Below are 23,651 nucleotides of genomic sequence, written 5' to 3'. Positions count from 1 at the left end.
TCTGGTTAAGAAAGTCAGTTCCTAAGCTGATGGGGTAATTTGGTCCTACATTTTCTTCTATTAAGGTACAGGGTCTCTGTTCTAGTGCCTAGGTCTTTGATCTACTTTGAGTGATTTTTGTGCAGGGTGAGAGGTACAGGTTTATTTTTATTTTGCTACATATGGATTTCCAGTTTTCCCAGCACCATTTGTTGAAGAGTTTATCTTTTCTCCAATATACGTTTTTGATGCCTTTGTCTAGTATGGGGATTTGTCTCTGGGTCTTCTACTCTATAAAATTTGTTCTATATATCTATTTTGGTGCTAATGCCATGCTATTTTTGTTATTATTGCTCTGTAGTATAGTGTAAGATCTGGTATTGTGATGCTTCAAGCTTCACTCTTCTTGCTAAGGATTGCTTTGACTATTTTGAGTCTCTTGTCTTCCAAAAGAATTTTATGATTGCTTTTTCTAGTTCTATGAAGAATGTCATTGGGTTTTTAATAGGAATTACATTAAATCTGTATAACAGTTTTGGCAGTATGGCCATTTTAACAATATTAACCCTGCCTATCCAAGAGCATGGAAGATCTTTCTATCTTCTAAGGTCTTCTTCAATATCTTTCTTTTTTTTTTTTTTTTAATATATTTTTTAGTTGTTGATGACCTTCATTTTATTCATTTATTTATATGCGATGCTGAGACTCGAACCCGGTGCTTCACACATGCTAGGCAAGTGCTCTACCACTGACCCACAACCCCAGCCCTTCAATTTCTTTCTTTAGTGTTCTGTAGTTTTCATTGTAGAGGTCTTTCACCTCTTCTGTTAGGTTGATTCCCAAGTATTTTAATTTTTTTTTTTCCTGAGGCTACTGTGAATGGGTAGATTTCCTAATTTCTCTTGCAGTGCATTTATCACTGATGTATAGAAATGCATTTGATTTATGGGTATTGATTTTATATTCTGCTACTTTGCTGAATTCATTTATCTTAGAAGTTTTCTGGTCGAGTTTTTTGGATTGAAGATGCTGTTCTGTACGTCAGTTATGCAGCCATTCTATCTTCCCCCTCACCCAAGAGCAGAATGCAAAGCTCGACACATAAAAGATGCTCATTACATACCAGGAATTGAATGATGCTGACTGATCACTTATTTTTTTTTTTTCCTTTAGAAAAACATATTGGAGTCTTAGTTTCCAGACACACAGGGAGACCCCATCACCACTTCGAGAACCATTCTTGCCCTTTGATCCCAGAAAGACAACTCCACGACTAAAAAGTTTACAGAGATCCTCCCAATCACGTGACTAAAAGATTCCTTTGACACAAACTGCACTGTCTTCAAGGCAAAAGAAAAAAAAAAAAAAGAAAACTAAAACTTCTCTTTTTTATTTAACATTTTGAGAGGTTTTATAATTCTGTTGGTCAGTTTGCAAAGAATGGCATAGCTTAAAAAGTTAATTACATGAAAAGATAAGCAATTTCCAACTCCGGGAAAGACAGGAGTTATAAAAGAAGGAACACCTACTCAATGTGACCTCACTGTAACAAAAATGAAAAACTTGATGAGACAACTGTGCACTGTGAAGGGGACAGGGGACACAGGTGTGCACTGCTTTGGTTGGGGAGGGAAGAGGAAGAAAGAGGCTAAATCTTATTTCATGATAGAAAATCAACTGAAAAAAGCCAACACAGATAAGCAAAATATATTCTGAACCCAAAATCTAGAACAGAATTTGCAAAAGTAGCAATTAAGAAGCATGAGACTGAAGAGGTGGGAGAAATGGAACAGAGAGGCAGTGAGGCATCTTAATTTCTCAATTAAGAAATATTTTCAGATTCTCTATAACATCTGTAACTACTACACTCTAAGTTATTCTAACAGGAAGCAAGGATACCTCAGTAACAGGCCCTTCTCTTGTACCTCGGAGAAGACTCATTTCATCAGAAGTCAGCTGGAACTTAGACAAGAAGGCATCTGCAACTTGTGCTCGAATTTCTAATCTTTGACTACAATGGAAAAAAAAAAGGAATAAAAATCAAGAATGTAATGCATTTGCATATCTGTAAAACAAATTGTACCTCTGACATAATAATTTTGTATAACAAAGGTGTGAAAGATTCTAAGTATCTTTTAAAACCTTGTTTCTACCTCAAATGTTAAAAACTCATCAGTCAAATTATTAGAAGTGCATCAAGCATGTAGGCGATAAAATAACTGGAAGCTCATCAGGCATATACATGATAAAATTAGCTGATATGGTTCAACCTGATACTTGCACACAGCAGAAGGACTCAATCATTACGTAAAAGAAGAAATAAGTTCATAAATGGTCTCTGCATTACAAACTTTCAGTCACTTATGAGTACTTGAATTATTTAGATTTATAATTTGACAAGGCTATTTTGAAAGACAAAATTATACTCCTGTTTTCAACCACTTTCTTCCCAGTCACTAAAATATTCTAACCTTTGAAGTTTTCACATGAAGTAAACAACAACCAAAATTCAAGTCCATTCGTTCTTTAAATTTTAGGTTAGAAAGAGAAGTCAAGAACCCTACTAAGTCTTCCTTATCTCCAAAGTCACTTTTCTATTTTGGTTTCCCCATAGTTTCTACATGATAATTAAAACAATGTTTTAAATTATATTATTCAAGTGCAACCTAATAGCCTAGTTGACAATTAGAAGAAAGCACACTCTAGTTTGAAAAGCAACCTATATGGATATAAGGGACTAGACAGGATCACCAACCACCTAAATGACACTTAGGACATGAACTCCCTGAACAGAAACTCCACATTCCTGGTTTCTGTATCCTAGAACTGGAGGTACTTAAATAAGATTATAAAAGTATGTCACTACAGTGTTCACAGGGTAGTAGCATTCCACGAATGAACAACATTCAAGTGAGAATCAACAAAGATAAACAGGTATAGGTAGTACAACATGTCAGCCCTTTTTGTTTCATTTGTGCCTTTGGATACGGAGGTTTTGAATTTACAAAACTAAATCCTCCAGCTGAAAAACACAGAAATCTACAAAGGAAAAGTCAGTTGTCCAGATATTTACCTCAAACAATAAAGTAAATTACTTAACATTTTGCCGAGTTGAAGAGTGTAGGTTCATAACTGACCTATTACTACTATCTAAAAGTCAACTTCACAGGATCTGTTTATACTCTTAAAGTTCTAATCATTATCACACAGGATTTAAAATGATTATAAAACTTCATAAAATTCCTTGAGATGATACAAATTGACTATTTCAACTAAAATCTCTTTTGGAGCTTTTTAAGATCAATATTTAGAATTATTTATTAGGGGTCAAGGAAAGTCAGTCTCTATATTTGCACTTATTTTAACTAAAACTAGTGCTACCTATCTCGATCATACTCCTTAATCACTAAAATCTAAAAATCAATCCATGAGATAAAGACTGAACCACGGGCTTTATATCTACACAAAAGATGGCCCAAAAACATGTTCAAGAATGACTACCCTGCTAAAACACGGGTTATGTATCAAAAGATAGCAACTTTTAAAGTAGTGACCAAATAAATTCTAATATATTTTAAAAGTCATATAACTCTTTAGTTTTATAATATATACTCTTTCTAGGTAAATTTTCCCACAACCATTCTGACATACCTCTAGATGGCTCAATGGTTTGGTCTGCAGCATTTGGACACTGAAATGGGATTACTGGGAACTTACAGAGCCTGGTGTGACAGAAGGCACGTAAGATGCAGATCCTGCCCTCGTGCCACATTACCATTGACAAATAGAACTTTTGGAGGTGTTTCAGTATATAAAATTTATATAAAATAAATGTTAACATAAAAGTATAAACAATTATAAATTACAATTTCTCCAGTACTTGAGATATGTTCACACAATCACCACATATAAGTCACATTAATATACATATGGAAAATACATAGTATTGAATAATATGCAGCATATAAAATATGATGCAGATGTATATGTGAGTATAAAGTGATCTAAGACAAACTATAGACATATATGCATAGGAACTTTCATTTATTTTTAAAAAAGTAACTACACGTACACATGAATTTCCAATACATGCACGTACATATTGCCTAAGTATTTAAGATTACTCAGCCTTCATGATTCCTTCAAATATGACCAGAACGAGACTTATAAATTGTATAATACTTTTTTATTTTCCTGAAAATACAATTCTGTCATATAGTCTAGGCTCACCTCAGTGAAATAATTTCAAAATAATAAGAAAACATAGGCACAGGGTATAAGACAAAATGAAAAAAATTAAGAAATAAAAATGGCAAAACAAAATGAAAAACATGTCAATTTGCCACTATTCAATGACATGCAAATTAAAAGTGTGATAATACTTTTCATGTATAAAATTAGCCAAGTTTTTAATGACAATGCCCACTAAGGACAATAGTATAATAAAAGAGATATTCTCATGTATATGGAAGTATAAATTGGTATAATATTTTGGACTGAAATTCAGGCAATACACATCATTAAAAAGTTTATATCATTGATTTATTACACTGATAGGAATTTATCCTAAGCAAGTAACCTGAAATATACATTGTAATTTAAAAACATTTTCTGGACCATTATTTTTTTTTTTTTGGAATATGAAAATTTATTACTATAGTTTTCATCAGCAAAATTTATGATCTTGGTCTTTCCTTCTTGACTTTGTATAGGGCCAAAAGAGAGACACTGGCTACTTTAACAACCTTAAAGTGGACTCCAGGAATGTCACCAACAGCCAAATCCAGCAACCAGAACTTCATCGTTTTCCTCAATAAACTTCAGGCAACCATCACTGGGAACAAAAGCTGTGATTTTCTTGCCATTTTTGATCAGCTGGACCCTGACACACTTCCTGATGGCAGAATTTACTTTTTCCAGCACAATTCCCTTTGCATGGGAAGCACCACCAAAAGGGCTGGCCTTCAGGACTGTGCCCAAATGGGCTTTCTTGCACTCTTTATCATGCCACTTCTGGTCCTGTCGGGGACTACGGAGCTTCCCGGCAGTATGAAGACTGCGACACTTGCCCATCCTGTCGGTGCCACGGGGCCCAGTGAAAGAGAGAAGGAACCACAGAAAGAACCCACAAACCACCCCCGACCCATTATTTTAAGTAATGGAAATAACATGAATATTGAGTAATTTAAGAAAGGTTAAATATGCGGATTCATTAAAAAGAGAAAATATAACGCCATTTCCAACTCATGCCATGGTTTAAAAATCCAACTAATAAAATAAATTTGTACATCTTTTATCTTGTCATTTTAGAAACTAGGATATAAAATAATTTGGCACAAAATCATTTTAAATATAGAAAATACAATTAACAAAAATGCATGAATTGATCTATATCAGAACTAAAAATTGTACAGCTTCTTTGGAAAACAGTCTGTAGTTCCTCAAACAGTTAAACATAGAATTATCATTTTTTGTCTAGCAACTCTTAGGTACATGCCTAAGAGATAAAAACATGTCTACACAAAAATTTGTACATAAATATTCATAGCATCATTATAGTTAAACAGTAGAAATAATTATAATATCTATCAACTGATGAACAAGTCCCCAAAATATGATGTATTTGTAAAATGGAATACTACTCTGCCATAAAAAGCAATAATGTAACAGAGATGACCCTTGAAAATATTTATGCTGAGCTAAAGAACCTAGACACATACAATTCCATTTACATGAAAAGTCCAGAATAGGCAAAGCTACATGGGAAAAAGTAGATTAATAGTTGACTAAGGCTAGGTAACTGTTAATGGTCACAAGGTTTCTTTTGGAGGTAATGAAAATTTTCTAAATTTGATGGTTGCACAATTCTGAGTTTACCAAAAAACACTGAATTATACACTTTGAGTGAGTGAATTTTATGGTTGTGAATTATATCTCAATAAAGATGTTTTTAAAATAAACCAAAAAATGTGACTCTGGTTTTTGACATACAATCCCACTTAGCATCGCTGTACAAAATACAGCCTTAAAAAGCATCTAATATTTTCTTATAGTTTGATACTTTTCATTCTTAGTAACTTTTATTTAAGTTGAGCACAATCAGTATTATTCCTACAAAGACTCAAGACATAAGAAATATCACAAGCGATATCAGCAAAAAGTACTTAAAATTTAAAAGTAATCAAGCAATACAGTCATACGTAGAAAGCAATCGATACAAAGAGCAGTAATACACTGCCCTTGCTATCCAGCTAGAATACAGTTAAAGACCACAACACCCAGCAAGTGCTCGGGAATTAGAGAGCAGAAGATGAACAACATGGTGTGGGAGTGAAAGAGGACATTGCTCACTCCTGTTCTTGTGCTGAGTAAAATACGGAAAATAGCTAGTAGGAGAATTGTGAAGTACAAAGGTGGACTAAACTTCCTACGAAATGAACTAGTTCTGAAAGTAATAAGGAAACGTATGAAACAGATGTGCAGACAGACACATAATTCTCAAGGAACATACATAAGCACATGCACCCACATACACATAAACACAGTTGCCTAAAATTCTTAAACTTTGAAAAATATTTTAAATGTATGATAGGCACACTTAACATACATATGCTAGGTCCTTAAAGGAAAATGAGTTTTCAACAAATATATTGGGAAATAGAATTCCGGGTAGAGCCAGGCGCAGTGGCGCACACCTGTAATCCCAGCAGCTCAGAAGGTTGAGTCAGGAGGATCCCAAGTTCAAAGCCAGCCTCAACAAAAGTGAGGTGCTAAGCAACTCAGTGAGATCCTGTCTCTAAATAAAATACAAAATAGGGTTGGGGGCCCCAGTACCCAAAAAAAAAAAAAAAGAATTCCAAGTAGAATGAATAAGAACATAGAAAAATGCCTGCCTGTGAATAAAGTTAAAATCAGGAAATACACAACATTACCCACTTTAAATAATGTGTCCACAAAAAGCAAGCTCCTACGTATTGAAGGGGATAAAATGTGGTAAGATCAAAAATTATTTTAAAAAATTAATTAAATCTCTAAATCCAATATTAAAGAATGTTTGAACCCATCTTTACTGTTTAGTATACTTTGCTGTTAATTGTTGGCTTCTTTTTTCTTTCTAAACTGTGAGATCCTTGGGAACAGTGACAGTTTCTTAAGGACCTAGCATATGTTATTTACGTATTTTTCTTTATACTTTTCCTTTACAGCATGGTCACTGTAATTATACAAAAGGGATAAACCATTTTGTGCCTTATCCCCCCAAATTTCGTTTCCAGTGAAAACAGAGACTTTATAATCTGTCTGGGCTGGACCTCTGCACGTCACTGACAGGATCTTCTTTAGGACAGGCAGATGTTGCTACCAGGTACAAATGAGGAAGTCTGAAGATGGAAGGAGTGAGGCTCCCTGGATTCCCCTGATTCACTAAGCAATGAGAAAATACTTCACATAAGCTTTTGCAATACATTTTTACATGTATATTTGTGTAAAATAAATTAGCTGAATAAGACAATTGGATAATCATGTTATCCATATAAGGTCATAGCATTTCTAATTTCTATAGCTAACTGTTCAGTTTTTAAAAGTTTCCCATTAAAAAGAAAAGGCAGTATTTTAAAAAGTTGTAATATGAAAAACATAATTTTGTGCTATAAGTACAGGCTCACTTCTGTCTACGGAGCCTGTTTCATAATTTCTGCTATGTAATTTTTCTAAAACACACACACAAATGTTCACTTGGCACATCAAATCTATGGCTCTGAAGACACTACAATGTCACCAAATTTTCACTTCCAAAAGAAAACCAGATCAAACTCTTTCATAGGCTTACTAAAACAACAAAGCAAAACAACCTTGCTTAGTTTTGAGAAAAGGTGAAGAAGCACAGTGTTCTAAAATCGCCTCCCACAGACACTAATCAGTCTCATTTTCATACATGTTACAAGCTAATACAATGCTTATTTTTGTTTTCATTTTATGTTCCTTTCTTGACACTGGAGTAGTTGCTTTCTATATTCATTCACTCAGAAATTATTTATCAAGTCTAATGTATTAGCACTGGAGATATAAAAAGAGAATAAGAAACTGTCATTGTTCCCAAGGATCTCACAGTTTAGAAAGAAAAAAGAAGCCAACAATTAATAGCAAAGTATACTAAACAGTAAAGACGGCAATAACAAGAGTGAACTTGGGACAGAAAAAGTTTAAATTAGCCTTGCATATAAGATTGATGATCTGTTATCTTCTTGGTTTTATTCACATTTTTTCAACTAAATCAATCCTGGTTTATCAGCCAACAAAAAAGAGAAAAATTCATGTTCTCGATCTATAACTGGGAAGTTAATTTTCTAGGAAACTTCTTTCAAAAGAGTGGTTGTAATATGAAACACATAATTTTGTGCTATCACTTCTGCCTATGGAAACTCAGTAACTGCCTTTCCTGTAGAGGTGGCACCTTGGGGCATCAATCCTCTTTTCACAGTGGCTCAGGTGCAACTTTCCTCACCACCATCCACCCATAACAAGAAGCACCTTTGTGATGATGGAACTACTTGGTCTCTTGACTGTGGTGGTGCACACGTGGACCTACATAGTTGGTAAAAATTATACATTAACTACATATGTACACATAAATGAGCACAAGCAAAACTGGGAAATCTGAGTAAGACCAGTGGATTTTATCAAGTTCATTATCTTAGCAGTGATATTACACAGTTTTGCAAGGTAACCACAAGAGAAATTTGGGTAAAGGCTACAAGGGATCTTTGTATTCTTACAACTGCTTGTGAATCTACGATTATCTCAAATTAAAAGTTTAATTAAAAATATTAAAATGTGTTTTCAAGCTTAACAGTTACTAGATAGGAGAATTAAGGGACAGGGCATACCCCAATAAAGATGAAAGATATGAATACCATTTGAGCTAAGGCAAAGCTTTTCAAATTGCCACCTCTGGGTCAACTGCATACAAATACCAGGGATAGTGTTAAAAGGGCAGGATCCTGAGCCCAATCCAAGACTGACTGAATCGCTAATCAGAAAATACAGTTGTTTACTTCTATACAATGAGAATTTTTGAGGAAAAGGCCAAAATGTGCCATCCTATCAAGCTCCCAAATGGTTCTACATTTGCTATGATAAGGTGTAAGGAACATGAATGCCAGCATTGGAGCAAAAAAAAAAAAAAAGGAAAATTGGGGTACAATTACAATGGTTCCAATGATATCTAACATCAGACTAAGTTATTCCCAAAGAAGTAAATTGTTCAAACTGTAATGGATGGAAAATTCTTGCTTATACTGAGCCAAAATGTACCACCTGTAAATTTCCACATTGAGATTTCATTCCAACCTCAGCAGAATCACAGAATAAACCTAGCTTTTTAAAAACTAGACAGATCATCAAATATTTGAAGAGAACCATCACATCCTTCTTAGATCTATACTTCTAACACATTATTTTTTCAACTCTATACCATTTGATGAGATCCTTATCATCCTATTAACCCTGCTGTAGGTATTCTTAGTTTTTTCTTAATTATTTAAGGCTTTGTAGGCCATGTGTGGTCTCAGTCAACTCTGTTATAAGAGGATAGAAGCAGCCACAGACAATCTATGAACACTTGAGCATGGGTGTGTTCCAACAAAACATTATTTACAAAAGCAGGTGCTAGTTAGATTTGACTGGTGATCATAATTTGACAACCTCTGATATATGTTCCAGTACACTGAGCTATTCTATAATAAGCAGTTACTATAGTAATACCTCCACATTATTGATGAAACATGCAGAATACTTAGATGTAAGAGATGTACCAAGCTACTGAGTGAAGAAAGGTATACTATATCACAATATAACACTTCTCCCTCTTTATAAACTCCAGACATGAGAATGCAGTTACTGAGTTTTACCTTAATTATTAATAAGTTTTAGCAGCATTCAATACAACATATTATAATAATCCATAGTGCACTTAACTTCATTCACTTGTTCAATCAACAGTATACTTATTTTTGCAAACTACAAGGAGTATTTGTAGTTAATTATACCACAAAGGACTAAGTAAAACCTAAGTGACAATAATTGTGAAAAAAAGTATAAGAAAATTATTTAAAATATAATTTAAAATTTAAAACACTTGTATTTTAAAACACAATCATTTCTGAACTTCTCAGTAAATAACAACATCTCATCACCTCTATTCCAAAAAAGAATCTCTCAAGCCCAGGAACATGTTCAATGCTCATGAACTACTGGTTTTTATGCTTAAATTACTACTGAACAATAACTTAGGTCTTAGGTGATGTAGCAATTTTGAACTAAATTTTTATTATTTTCATTTTGATTTGTAGTTATGTATAATTTTCCTTCCACTTAACCTCCAAATTAATAAAGAGGTGACTATAAAAATAAAAACTTACCTTTCAGCTTGAAGCTTAGTGGTTTTTACTATTAAATCTTGAGTCTGTTCCTTTGCTGCCTAAAATTATAAACATATGAAACATCAATACATTCCAATTGCTTTACATTTTAGAAAATGAACACCAACACCTATGGAGTTTAGACTTATAACAATGAGATCAGTCCCTGGAATTTGAAAGTTTGAAGACCCAAATAACTGAAATAGATGTTTCAAGGCTCATAAACTACTTTTAATAAAAGGAACTCCCTCAGAGGTCTCAATACACACATAATGCTAAAATTTACAAAAAAGCAAAGGTATCTGTTACTGACTAAAGAACATAACAGTTCTTAACTATTTGGTGAAACAGAAGCACTGGAAGAGCAAGTTAAGGATGAGAACATGACTTTAGTTATGGATGTGCCAGGTTGAGAAACCAAGAGACTTCTAAATGGGGTTGTAAATTAAGTCACTAAAATGTAGGTATGGAGCTCAACAGAAATGCATGAGGTGGAGATAAAAATTTGGGAGTTGGAACATATAAGATACCTACCAAGTAGGGTGTTGGTGAGGATCAGAGATACCCCATCTAAAAGACATAGGGCTATTCCTGACCAAGTTTCATACCAAGCAATGCTCCCTCACCCAAGCCAGAGCTGAAAATATCATAAAATTTGATGAAAAGGACTTCTATCCAAAGAGCAGTCAAACTTTTAATAAGTAGATCAAATAAAACACTTGTAGCCAATAATATTCTAAGTCTCAAACTGGAGAATACTACAAAAATAAGGCAGAAAGCCCTGAGAGGAGACACAAGAAAAACATGAGGCTGTTAGAAACAGTGTCCACGCCTTGGAAGGGACACTAAGTCAGAATTATGCAGAGTGGAACTACACAGAATGAGTCAATCTGCTAAAGGGTGCATACCAGAGGAAATACCTAAAGATACTGGGTCATTTCCATGCTAGAACACTACAGTGAAGAGTCAAGCCTGTGCTGCTAAGATTTCTATAGCTGCCTCAAATCCAGACACTCTCCGCTCTGAACTGCTAAGGCCACATCCTCCTCCTGCAAACTCTGTTCTCAGACTGCCTGCTATCTTATTGTTTCCCATGCATCCTGTCAATAACAGAGTCCACACCTCAACCTCTAGGGAAGAAATTTTGAGTCTGTGTTCCTTGAAACCAAATCATATTACTATCAAATAATGGATATATAAGAAAACATTTAAACTTTGATAATTCAGCATAACACTGATTTTTAAAGAATGAAGGTGAATATGACGGCTCCCTAGATACTCTTAGAATTGTGAATCTTCAAATCCAATAACTTCTTCAAAGGCTTACATTTTTGTCATTTTGCTTTAAAGTTTACCTTCCACCATTACACATTTTTGCCTTGTATACTTTTTTTTCAAATAAATGCACTTAATTCTCAGCAATGTTCACATTTTAACATTTCTGAAAAAAGAATGCTTCACAAAATCAATATCAAAATTGCTTACTAGCTTCATTTTAGTCCTAGTTATTAAATTGAGAGCATATATTATAATTCAGACTATCTAATTAATGAAATAGAACATTTTAGTACAGTGCAATGTAATAATATTTTCCCTTTTTTTCCATATTTCCTGAATCTTCATTTATAAATTGTGGGAATAATTCCAAAATAACATTTAATACTACTAGTGAAGATTACCACCCTAAAACAATTTCTAGTTAATTTACCTTAAATGTTAAGGATTATGATTTTTCATTAAATAATTAACATGATCTAAATGTAATATATGAAAGAAAAAACATACCCAAAGGGGTAAAACATAGCACATATAAAATTACTGATAAAATTATTTATTTTTTAATTTACTTTTTTGGTACCAGGGATAGAACCCAAGGGCACTTAACCACTGAGCTACATCTCTAGCCCTGAGCGAGACAGGGTCTTGCTAAGTTGCTTAGAGTCTCACTGAATTGCTAAGGTTGGCCTCAAACTTGTGATCCTCCTGCCTCAGCCACCCAAGCCACTGGGATTACAGGCATGTGCCACTGTGCCCAGCTTACTGATTAAATTTTTAAATATTATCTCATAATAATAGTTATTTTTAAAATATTTCATGTTTAAAGTATTTTAGCAAATACTAATTAAATTTAATCCTTATAATACTATGAAAAAGAAGTAGGACATTCTAAGAAATACTTTTCTTTATATAAATGAATAAATTAAAAAATTACAATTGATGAAAGGGTATTATTAAGATTTCAATAACATTACAACCAAATAAAAGCTTTATGAAAAATTGGGGAGAAAGAACGAAACTCAAAATCATGGCTCTAACGGTCTGCTGATCTGAGAAATGACGAATGCATCAAAACTGAATGTAAACAATAGTGGTGATCAAATATTTAAAAAACTAAATTAAAAAGCTATGAGGAGGCGCTGGAGTTGTGGCTCAGTGGCAGAGCACTTGCCTAGCATATGTGAAGCACTGAGTTTGATTCTCAGCACTGCATATAAATAAATGAATAAAAATAAAGGTCTATCAACATCTAAAAAATTTTTTTTTAAAAATGCTATGAGGAAATCTTCTGCAAGTAATAAAAATGTTTTACATCTTGATTAGAGTGGCTGTTTCCTAGAGGTAGAAAACAATCTGAGCACTTCAAGTGCGTATAGTTAGCTCTGTACTGACCAGACCAAATATAAAGGTTTCTAGAGTTAACCATCACCTAAAGAAACACAAACACTTGTATTTTTTTAAATACTTGTATTTAAGTATTTATATTCTCCATGTTTAAAGTATTTTATATACAAACTTCCTATAGGGCATGGTGCATCAAATATTCTTACATACTGTGGACCTACTTAACAATTTTGAAAGCTTACTTTGTACCAAGAACTATGCTAAAATCTAGTCACTCTACAGCACCTGTAAGCGGCTTGTCATATCTTGACAACAGCTGCTCATTGCTTGAATGTCCTCACTTATGCTTTCAAGTTCCTGAAAAGGAGAAAAATTGTATCAAACATTGTATATACTGTTAAAGAAATTTCTCCTCCCTTGGCCAAATCTTTATTTTAGTCATTCATACACATACACACATTTTGTTAAGGCCTAACAAGAGATCCCATATTTAAACTAGAAATGTTTATAAAGAATAATACCTAGTGTTAAAAAGGTATAAAGAAGTTAGTCTATTCCTTTTAAAGAATACAGAGAAAACACAAAAGTTTTTAAAATATGTATAATTTTTGTTGGTTCATGAACTTTTTTGTTTTAGTTTGTGGTACTGGGAAATTAAACCCAGAGGTGTTCTACCACTGAGTTACCTCCCCAGGACAGAGTCTCACTAAGTTACCAAAGCTGGCTTCAAATTTGCAATCCTTCCCCCTCCCAAGTAGCTGCGATTAAAGACATGCACCACCACACCTGGCATGTGCAGCTCTTTATATGGGAATTCTACTAATAATAATTGGTCCTTGGGTTCGAACCCCAGCACCCAAAAAAAAAAAAAAAAAAAAAAAAAAAATAATTGGTCTTGTCACACAAATGATAATTATATAAAGTAACAAATACATTAAGTAGCTAGATTTAACCATTCCACAATTTACATGTACTTTAAAACATTATGTTATACATGATAAATACATATAATTGTACCTGTTACATTTTTTAAATAAATGAAATTTAACCTAAAGGATTAATCAGATAATTGTACAATATACAGTAATATATGTGAGGATGATCTATACAGAATTGTCTTAAAACAATGGAAATGTGAACATTTCCAACCACAGAATGGAATAGTGTGCCTCCATTAACAATAATGATATATATATATAGTGTTCATGAAAATGTCTACATAAGGCAAGAAAGGTCATAAAACAGTACATATACTGTCTCCCCATTTTTCAGAAAAAAATACTTATTATGTACAGAACAACAAAGTTAAGGCCATACAATACAATATTTCTGGGTGACTAGATCATAAGTAATTATTCTATTTCTGACATTTAACTTTTCTATAACAAATTATCTGTAAATTTAATTAATAAAAACTAGGAAATTTGAAAACCAAATAAATTAACAAAAATGCTTTTTCCTATCTTGCTGAAAACCATCACATACTAGATCACGTCAAGAATCTGATCATTTTCCAATAACATTCTCTCTCTACATACTTCGATCTCCAGCTTCCTCACAGATATGTGAATTTAAATTAATTGGTCTCTAAATCCCATCACTTATATTTCCTTAATGGATATATTTTATCAACTTCTTTTTTACCCCTCACCACTCAAACAGTCACTATGTACTTTAATTCAGGATAACTGTTACCTCTGATTGATTAAAAACCAGGTCTTCCCACAGGTCTCCCAGGCTCCATGCTCAGCGCCTCTAAACCATCCTCTACTCTTTATTAAAACAATGACTTAATATGAAAATACAATCATATCACAAAATTACATTTAGCTTCATATTGCACAATTATCTTCTACTCGATTCAATTCAGTGTCACACAAAAGAAAAACATGCAAGGAGGGTAGCAAAATTTTGATGGCAGACAGGTTCTTACTGCAATTCCTGTCAACATGAAGCCCAGATCAACAAATAGAAACATGGCAGTTTTATAAAGGGATAGGTCAGTTAGGGCAAGACATATGAAAGCAGTCAAGTAGCGCTAAAAACAGGATGAACTACAGTTAGAAAATCACTTACAAGAATATGAGCATAAATTTTTGCTCTAGAATTAGAAATTTTTCCCTTTTCTCTAAAAAAATACTTTGAATGACAAAAAATATATAGCATCAGATATTTTTAAATGTTACTCTATATTTTACTATATAGGATATAAGTCAAATTATTAAACTAAACTGCTTTGGGGTCAAAAGTAGAATGGTTTATATCAAATAATGCTGGGCGTGGTGACACACACCTATAATCACAGTGACTGGGGAAGCTGAGGCAGGAGGGTGAGAAGTTCAAAGTCAAGCTTAGCAACTCAGCAAGGCCCTAAATAACTTGGCAAGATTCTGTCTCAAAAAATAAAAAGGGTTGTGAATGTGTCTCAGGGATTAAGTGCCCCTGGGTTCAATCCCTGATAGCATAGGGGAAAAAAAAAGTGGAACTACACCTAATATTAACTTCAGCTATCATAATACACTGAAGGAATTTAAGTTGTAAGATAATAGAAATTAGGACTCTTAATACAGAACTTACAGACAGAGTTTTGATAAGTTGTAATTTAAGGACTCTGTGATTGATTTGCAAAGTTTTTAATTGATTTTCTACTGAATTTTTTCACCCTCCCCCAAAATAAACAAAACTATAGGTTATAGAATACAACCAATATATAAAACTTTTTAAAAATACTTTTTATTATAGAAATCTTTTCAAGTATCAAAAAGTTGTGATAATATGATGCCTATACACCTATGAACCTATCTCCCAGCTTCCAACAATTATTCACTCATGAGCTGGTGGTGTAGACCTAGCATGTGTGAGGCACTGGGTTTGATTTGCAGACCGCATAAAAATAAATAAGTAAAATGAAGGTAATGTGTCTGTCTACAACTTAAAAAAAAAATGTTTTTGAAAATTTTGGCCACTCTTGATTCATCTGTCTATCCACTTTCTACTTCTCTCCCCATTCATTATCTTTCTCCCCGACAAAATAAATTATTTTGAAGTAATTCTAATTATCATTTCATCCAAAAACATCTTTATCAATTTCCAAGATGACACTAAAAAACCAAAATATGATACCATTTTACATTAAACATTAACAATAACCTATTAATATCAAATACCTACTCAGCATTCAAATTTCCCCAACAGAGTCAATCTTTAAAAATGACTTGTTCAAATCAGGAACCAAATGATATTTACAAATAGCAATCAGTTGATATTTCCCATTTCTTTTATTAATCTACAGACTCTCACCCCTATTTCTCTTTTTCTTTTCCTCACAATTTATTTGTGAGGAAGTCAGTTCATTTGCTTGTAGAGTTCCAAACATTCCAGATTTTGCTGGCTTCATGATATCACTTTTTGGTCCCCTGTATTTTCTAAAAACTGGCAGTTAGACCCAGAAGCTTGATTATATTCCAATTAAGTTTTCTGGCAAGAATTCTTTTTGAGTGATGTTGTATACCTTTAACAGGAGTCACCTATCTGGTTGTTTCAGGTTAGCAGCTAGTGCTAACCAATGGCTAGATGAGAGGTTCAAACCCCAGTTATTTCTTCTAGGGGCACTGGTAATGTCTGGAGATATTCTTTGTTGGATCAGCTAAGGGTAAGATGGTGTTATTGGTATGGGGTGGGGGATAGGGGGGACAGGGGATGCTACTACAGTTCAGACAACAGTCCCCAAAGTACATATCTGGCCCATAATGTGAATAGTGTCAAAGCAGAAAACTCCTAAAGCTAGATTCATAAATTCAAGAAACTACAAAATTGTCTTCTAATTTCCTTCCTTCCAATTTCTCTCCTTCCTTCCTTTCCTTGCTTCCTTTCTTCCTTTTCTTCCTCCCTTCCTCCCTTCCCTATCCTTCCCCTTCCTTTCTTCCTTTCCTTCCTCCCTTCCTCCCTTCCCTATCCTTCCCCTTCCTTCCTTCCTTCCTTCCTTCCTTCCTTCCTTCCTTCCTTCCTTCCTTCCTCCCTCCCTCCCTCCCTCTCTCTCCCCTCCCTTACTTCCTCTTTCTTTCTTCTGGTACCAGGGATTAAACCCAGGGGTGCTTAACCCCCAAGTCACATCCCCAGCCCATTTATTTTCTTAGAGACAGGGTCTCACTGAGTTCCTTAGGGCCTCACTAAGTTGCTGAGGCTGGGTTTGAACTTGAAATCCTCCTGCCTCAGCCTCCCAAGTCACTGGGATTACAGGTATGTGCTACCGTACCTGGCTTCCTTCTTCATTTATAAGCTACACTACTTCTATAAAAAGAAAGTTCCCCTCAAAAACTGCATGCAGTTTGTGAAAAAGATAAAATAAATGCTTGACCTTTTCAAATTTTCAAAATAATACACTAGTTTTCTTAGGATTTCAAAATAATACACTAGTTTCCAATGAGGATTGTTTGATTTTTAATATCATTATGAACCCATGAATTTAATGTTTGATGTGTTTCAGTTCAAAGCAGATATACTTATTGATGCTCAAATTGACCTATCTTTGGCCAATTGAAGCCTCTTCAAGAAGTTTAGTTCCAGAGTCTTTTTGATACTTATCCATTCGTTTTATTATACAGTTTCCTTACTTTCTGGCAATGATAAGATTGAGTTTAGAGACCACAATTTGAATGTATTTACCACTACTATCTCTTCTTTTTTTTATGAATTCTACCAAGCTTTACTTTTGCCCTTCCAGGTTATTAGCCTTCAGTCAATAAAATCCTATGAAACTGCTAAAAGTAATATTTTTATTAAATGCTATTGAAACCACGTAGAACACTTCCATGTCATTCACACAGAAATGTCAATATCACAATAACAATAGTGTATCAACATATAATAAAATATTATATAATAAATAAAATAAACTAACACAGTAAGTAAAATTTATTTTCATGGGGAGTAAACAGCACTCAAGTAATGATGAAATCTTACTTATGCATTAAGGTAATTCATCTCTGAAATCTGCATAATTTAGGATGAAGTAAAAGTAATTCAATACTAATTACTCTCCCATGGAAAAGTGGTTATCCATGGGAAAGTTACTCAATGAGGGGATATTTCTATTGGAAAACTATTTAGAGAAATGTTATTTTTTGTTAATACACTAAAATTCCTAAGAGAATTTCCTAGAACAAATGTTACACTTTCTAAGAACCAGTATTAATGGAGTTCAGATTCAGAATTCACCCTATTTCAAATAAAGACTTAGATACAGGAGTATAGCAAGTCATTTTCTATTTGACATGGTACATTAACAGCAAATGTTTCAACCTAATTCAAAAAAACACTCGGCTCAGCACACAGTAAATTCTCAAGAAGTGCTAAACAAAAAGAATTTACATACCTCCTTCACTTCTTTGAAAATGCTTACAAATTCTTCATTGATGGCTAAACTTCTGCGCTCAATATCGCCACGTAAATTTCTTCGAGTCCGCAAACTATTTTCAACAAAAAACGTTGAAAGTGCCTTGAGAGCTTCCAACATCTCCTATACAATTGGTAACACAAGAACATTGAGAATAATTTTTAAGTGGTTTCCTAATCTCAAGCCAAAATGTACTGAAATCACTTTTGAATAATTTGTTTCCTTTCAACAATCCAAAAACTATTAGATGACCTTCAAATTACTGAACAGTAAACTTATTTCTGGAAAACAATAGGTATATACTTAGTTTACACATAATGGCCTAATACAAGGTTTGGAACTACAGAAACTGGAAATAACTGAAATGTCTACCTAAAAGGAATTGGCTAAATAAGTTATGACATGAATTTTTTAAAAGGAAAAAAACTTTTTATGCAGTTGGTAGGAGCTGAGATATGGTAAATGAAACTACAAGGTATAGAAAGTTGCAATACCAACTGCTATGAAATAAAAACGAATATATACACACATCCTTCCTTGCATACATATATACTATCACTGGAAGCATCTGTACCAGAAATCAGAGCCACTGGTCACCTCCAGGCTAGGAACTGAGAAGCAGGACTGAGAGGAAGACCTCTCTGAGGTGACTTTTCAACAGGCAGCAAGTGCAAAGATCCTAAAGCAGAAGGAAGAAACCAGTGTGACTGAAGCTACCGAAAACTATTACAGGTTTCAAGAAGGAGAGTAACACAGTATGTTACATACAGTTAAAAGTTTTTTCCAACTTTTTAATAAAGGATGGGACAAGGAGGCAAGAACGGAAGCAAATACAGCTAAAAAAAATCCAAGCAAGACTTGATGATGTCTTTCACCAAGATGATAGCAGTGCAGAGAAAAAGAAAATTCCCAAAAAACTTTAAAAAGATACAGTCTATAGGATTGTTTTGTTTATGGGCTGGATAGCACAAGTGAAAAAAAAAATGATTGCAACCAAAGATTATTTATATGTCTCTTGCTTGGATGGGTAAATGGTAATGTTCTTTTTAGCAGTGGGAGCAGAGTCAGTTTGGGGAAAATCAAGAATTTTGTCCATTTCAAGTTTTTATAATGTCAATCAGGTGCATAATACTGACAACTAATTCTACAAATCTGAAGCTGGATAGAGATGTCAGTAACAGCGTTAGGAATCTGAGAGTCATTGTACTTATTGCTATTTATATCAGAAAAGTAAAGGAGTTTGCCTACAGAGAGAATATGATTGGAGGAGACAGCTGAGTTCTGTCCAGGATATTCTTAAAGAACCTGACATTCTACAGATAAAAATTTCTACACCTAAACTAATGTATATTCTAACAGGCTTATCCTTCCCGCTTTCAGTTATGTAATTTTAAAAATATTGGCTGGATTGACAAAAATAAAGTATTTAAATGCAATTTAATATTTGAGAGTGTAAAAATATGTTTACAACTACAAATGCTTATTGTATACAAACACAAACACACACACACACACACACATACACAATGACAGCCTTAAAACATCCGATGGCCTGGCTGAATGGACAGAATCACAAAGTTATTAGTTACATGACTTAACCTAGCTGCACTCTCTTCATGCCTTATTTTTCTCCTGGGCAAAAAGAAGAAAAATGTTATCTACATTAGAGTAGCTGTATTAAGTGAGATAATAAATATCACTATCAGACACATTAAGCACTGCCAATTTTATGGTAAAATCGGCATTTGTTAAGAAACAGCAAGTGCTGAGCACTGTGCTCAGAACTTCACCCATATTTTCTGAGTCTTCACAACAATCCTGAGAAAGTTACCAGCACATTCCCAATTCCCAAAGAGAGGCTAAGAAAAGTTAAGAAACTTGCTCAAATCACAATGCACAAATGTGGTTGGCGCTAACGATAATTGGTGGCCCTTCTTACTAACTTATGGCACTGTTATGTCACAAATTCCTACTGACAATTTGTTTTCCAATTACCTTACATATTTACCTATAAAGTTCTCGCTTTTACTAGTTTCTTTTTTCCTCTGTGTCTCCTTGGCATGACCAATTCTCCAGGCGAATGAGTGATAGAGAAATGATAGCTAGCTATGATAGGAGCTGGAAAGTCCAGTTTCAGGAGCACCCTGGGCACGCCTGTGGACAGTTTACCTTGTAAAGAAACGGATACTGGTTAAGTCCACAAGTCACAGGCAGCACTTGGCTTACAAGAAAAATTAGTAGATGAGTTCACGCACGACTTGGGCAGAGAGCAGACCTTTCGCGCTGCAAACTGTTGCTGTTCTCACCCGGCGATGGAAATGCTCCTTGCTTGCACTGTTCTGCCCCTCCTAGCGCCCCTTCGCGACCCCCGCCAAGTAGTCCGCTCTGGAGCACGGGTTTCTCATCCAGCCCAGACACCTTAACACCTGGGGGTGAGGAGAAGCCCCTTCCTCTTCCGGGGTCGTCTCGGGCTTGCCTTCTCAGGTGTTAAGCCCGGAGCTGACAGAGCCGCGCGCTGGGGGTCTGGAGTCACTCGCGGTCCCCTGCGCAGCCGGCACCGCGTAGAGGCCAGAGTGTGCGGACCGACAACGCCCCCGGCCTGGCTCCAAGCCCCGGAGATGGGGGTCCTAAGACCCGCGGCCCTGCTCGCCCGGCTTACCTTGTCGTTGTCCAGCCGCGTCTCCAGGATCTTATGCAGTTTGCGCGACAGAGGGTTGCTGGTCTGCGCCGACGCCCCACTGGCCCCATTACTGAGGCCGTTGGCGACCCCGGAGGCCGGCACAGCGATCACTTCCCCGCCTCCGTCCGCCATAGCGACCTGCGGCCCGCGGCCCGCCCCCAGCGGCGGTGCTGCCAGCTCAGCCCTGAGCGGGTTAGGAGCTGGCAGCGCGAGAACTGCGCATGTGCAGGTCGTTCTGCGCCTGCGCTCGGGTGAGGGACGGCTTTTCCAGGCTGACCTGCTCGGGCTCCTGGAAACCCTGGGTAGGGCAATGGGCGACTGGGCAGGGTCGGTCGCTCCAGTGAGGGGAAGAAATTCATCGGACTAAAAGGGGCTTCGGAATTCCAGCGCCTAAGAAGTTCTGACCCAGTTATATGCAAAACGCACTGAATCCTGTGCCTGGCATACATGTCCAATGAAACTAAGTTCACTGTATCCGAATTCATCTTTCTGAAGAGTGTTTGTTGAAGACATAGCCTATGCCAGTTACTCTGGCAGACTCTGGAAAGTCTATATTAGGTGTGTGAGACACATCGATCATCCTGCTAAGTTTTCCCTAGCTTTGCGTCTAAAGTTGTTCTCCAGTTCTCAGCAGCAGGATATAATCTCTCATGGAGAATTTGGGTATGCTGCTGGGGAAGGAGCAAATTGTCAACGTCACGGACCATAGTCTATTTGTCTCCACCTTTGGGTTTATAACTGTTCTGGCTCCGGCCACTGGCTCCTCAGTTTGTCCCAGTCCTCTGTAGTCCCTGCTTGAGGTAAAGGCGCTTCATGCTCCAAGTTTAATTCCTCCTGCAACTGCTTAACACAGACTTGGGCTCGCGGCTCTGCCTTCATTGCTGCTTCTGTAGGGAGCTGCTGCTCATCCACCAGCTGCTGCTATCTTCTGTAGTCTTTTTCTGTAGGCCATACCGCTTGCTCACTAGCAGCAGTATTTCCTCAAACAGTCTTTGGGGTATTAATCACCATATGCAAAAGGTGACCTCCAGGCATCCATAATAACTGCCATCGCCCCCCCACTCACCCCCCCCCCCACACACACATTTCCCCTTTCCAACTGCCATATTCTCTGTGCTGAGTTTTCTTTGACTTCCTGCAGAGCTCACCAAATGCCACATTTATAACCCAGTTGTGTCAGGGCAGTGGAGTGAGTAGGTTGTGGCTAGGCCCAAAAAGCTGCCTGGAGACAGCATGTGAGACCTCTGACTTATTGAGGAAGGCTTACAAGAGATTAGTGACATATACTGTTCATCATAGAATATTTAGCAGCATTCCAGACCCCTACCCACTACATGCCAGTAGCACCATCCCCAGTTAGAACTGTCAAAGATGTTCCCATAAATTGCTCAATGTCCCCGAAGGTCAAAATTGCCCTGGCTTGAGAATCACTGTTCTAAGCCTTAAAAATATTTGTTCTCTAAAGCTGTTTAACAAATTTCCCAAACTGAATGCTGTGGCACACACCTGTAATCCCTGCTCCTCCAGAGATTGAGGCAGGAGCATCACAAGTTCTAGACCAGCCTCAGCAATTTAGGAAGACCCTGTTGCAAAATAAAAAATAAAAAGGACTTGAAATATGGCTCAGAGTAAAGCAGTCCTGAGTTAATACTCAATATTGGAAAAAAAAAAAAAAAAGGAAAACAATAATTACCCCCAAACTTGTGTTTTAAAAGAATAATCATTGAAATTTCTGTTGATCAGGAACTACAGTGTGGGTTGACAAGGTGGTTAGGTGGTTTAGGCTCAGGTTACCTCATGAAGTTGCAGTCCAATATCAGCTAGGACTGCATCATCTAAAAGCAGAGGATCTGCTTCAAGATGGCTCTCTCATATGGCTGGCAAGTCAATGCTACATGTTGACCTCTCCACAGAGCTGCTTGAATGTCATCGTAATGTAGCACTCTTACTGTTAGATATCTACTATGCAGATAATTCAAAAATTTCACAAAGTGTATGAACAAAGATTTATCATATCATGATTTGCATTAGAAATAGACTAGAAGGACACAGGGAAGAAAGAGAGAGAGAAGCGGGAGAATGACGCCATCCAGCAGGGTCGTTTTGGCGCAGGGGACAAACGAGTAGCGAGACTCTTGAATTCAGAACGGTTTATTGTTGAATCAGGAAACCCGGGAACCCTGGCTCTCGAACCTGGAACCTGGAACCTCCAACCTGGAACTTGAACTCGAACTCCAAACCCCAGGAGGTGAAGGGTAAGGGCTGACGCCAATTATGCGAAGATTAGGCGAGGAGCTAGCTGCCCAATCATGGCAAAGGTCAAAATGAGCAGGCATGATCAGGAGCACTTGGGAACACTTGTGCACACGATGTGTGCGTGGACTTAATTGAATACGGCCAAAGATAAACCACTGGGTGTGCTTATGTTAATCAACCTCCTCACTGCCAATGTGACCAAAACAACTTCTGGCTGGCTGCCAGGCGCCATCTTGGTGAGTCCGCATGTCATAGCCCCCAACAAGAGAAGTGGGGAGGGAGACAGTCAGAGTTTATCTAT

At 36.1% G+C, this 23,651-nt stretch overlaps 1 protein-coding gene and 1 pseudogene across 1 annotated transcript in view; both read right to left on the bottom strand.

Annotated features, from left to right (window-relative positions):
• Cog6 (component of oligomeric golgi complex 6) overlaps positions 1 to 21,277 on the bottom strand; it is an 82,102-nt gene extending 60,825 nt beyond the window's left edge. Inside the window, exons 1-5 of the mRNA XM_047554159.1 lie at positions 21,074 to 21,277; positions 18,394 to 18,537; positions 13,305 to 13,376; positions 10,398 to 10,456; positions 1,879 to 1,990 (exon numbers count right to left, since the gene is read on the bottom strand). Of these exons, the coding sequence (XP_047410115.1) occupies positions 1,879 to 1,990; positions 10,398 to 10,456; positions 13,305 to 13,376; positions 18,394 to 18,537; positions 21,074 to 21,226 (540 nt within the window). The 5' untranslated portion in view covers positions 21,227 to 21,277. The remainder of the gene's footprint in view (positions 1 to 1,878; positions 1,991 to 10,397; positions 10,457 to 13,304; positions 13,377 to 18,393; positions 18,538 to 21,073) is intronic.
• Positions 4,656 to 6,362, bottom strand: LOC124985449 (40S ribosomal protein S23-like; annotated as a pseudogene).
• Positions 21,278 to 23,651: the final 2,374 nt, after the last annotated feature.

The sequence above is a fragment of the Sciurus carolinensis genome, chromosome 5 (genome assembly GCF_902686445.1).
Source record: "Sciurus carolinensis chromosome 5, mSciCar1.2, whole genome shotgun sequence".
NCBI classification, from domain to species: domain Eukaryota; kingdom Metazoa; phylum Chordata; class Mammalia; order Rodentia; family Sciuridae; genus Sciurus; species Sciurus carolinensis.
Note: the sequence above shows the minus strand (reverse complement) of the source record. Positions and strands in the feature narration are given on the sequence as shown.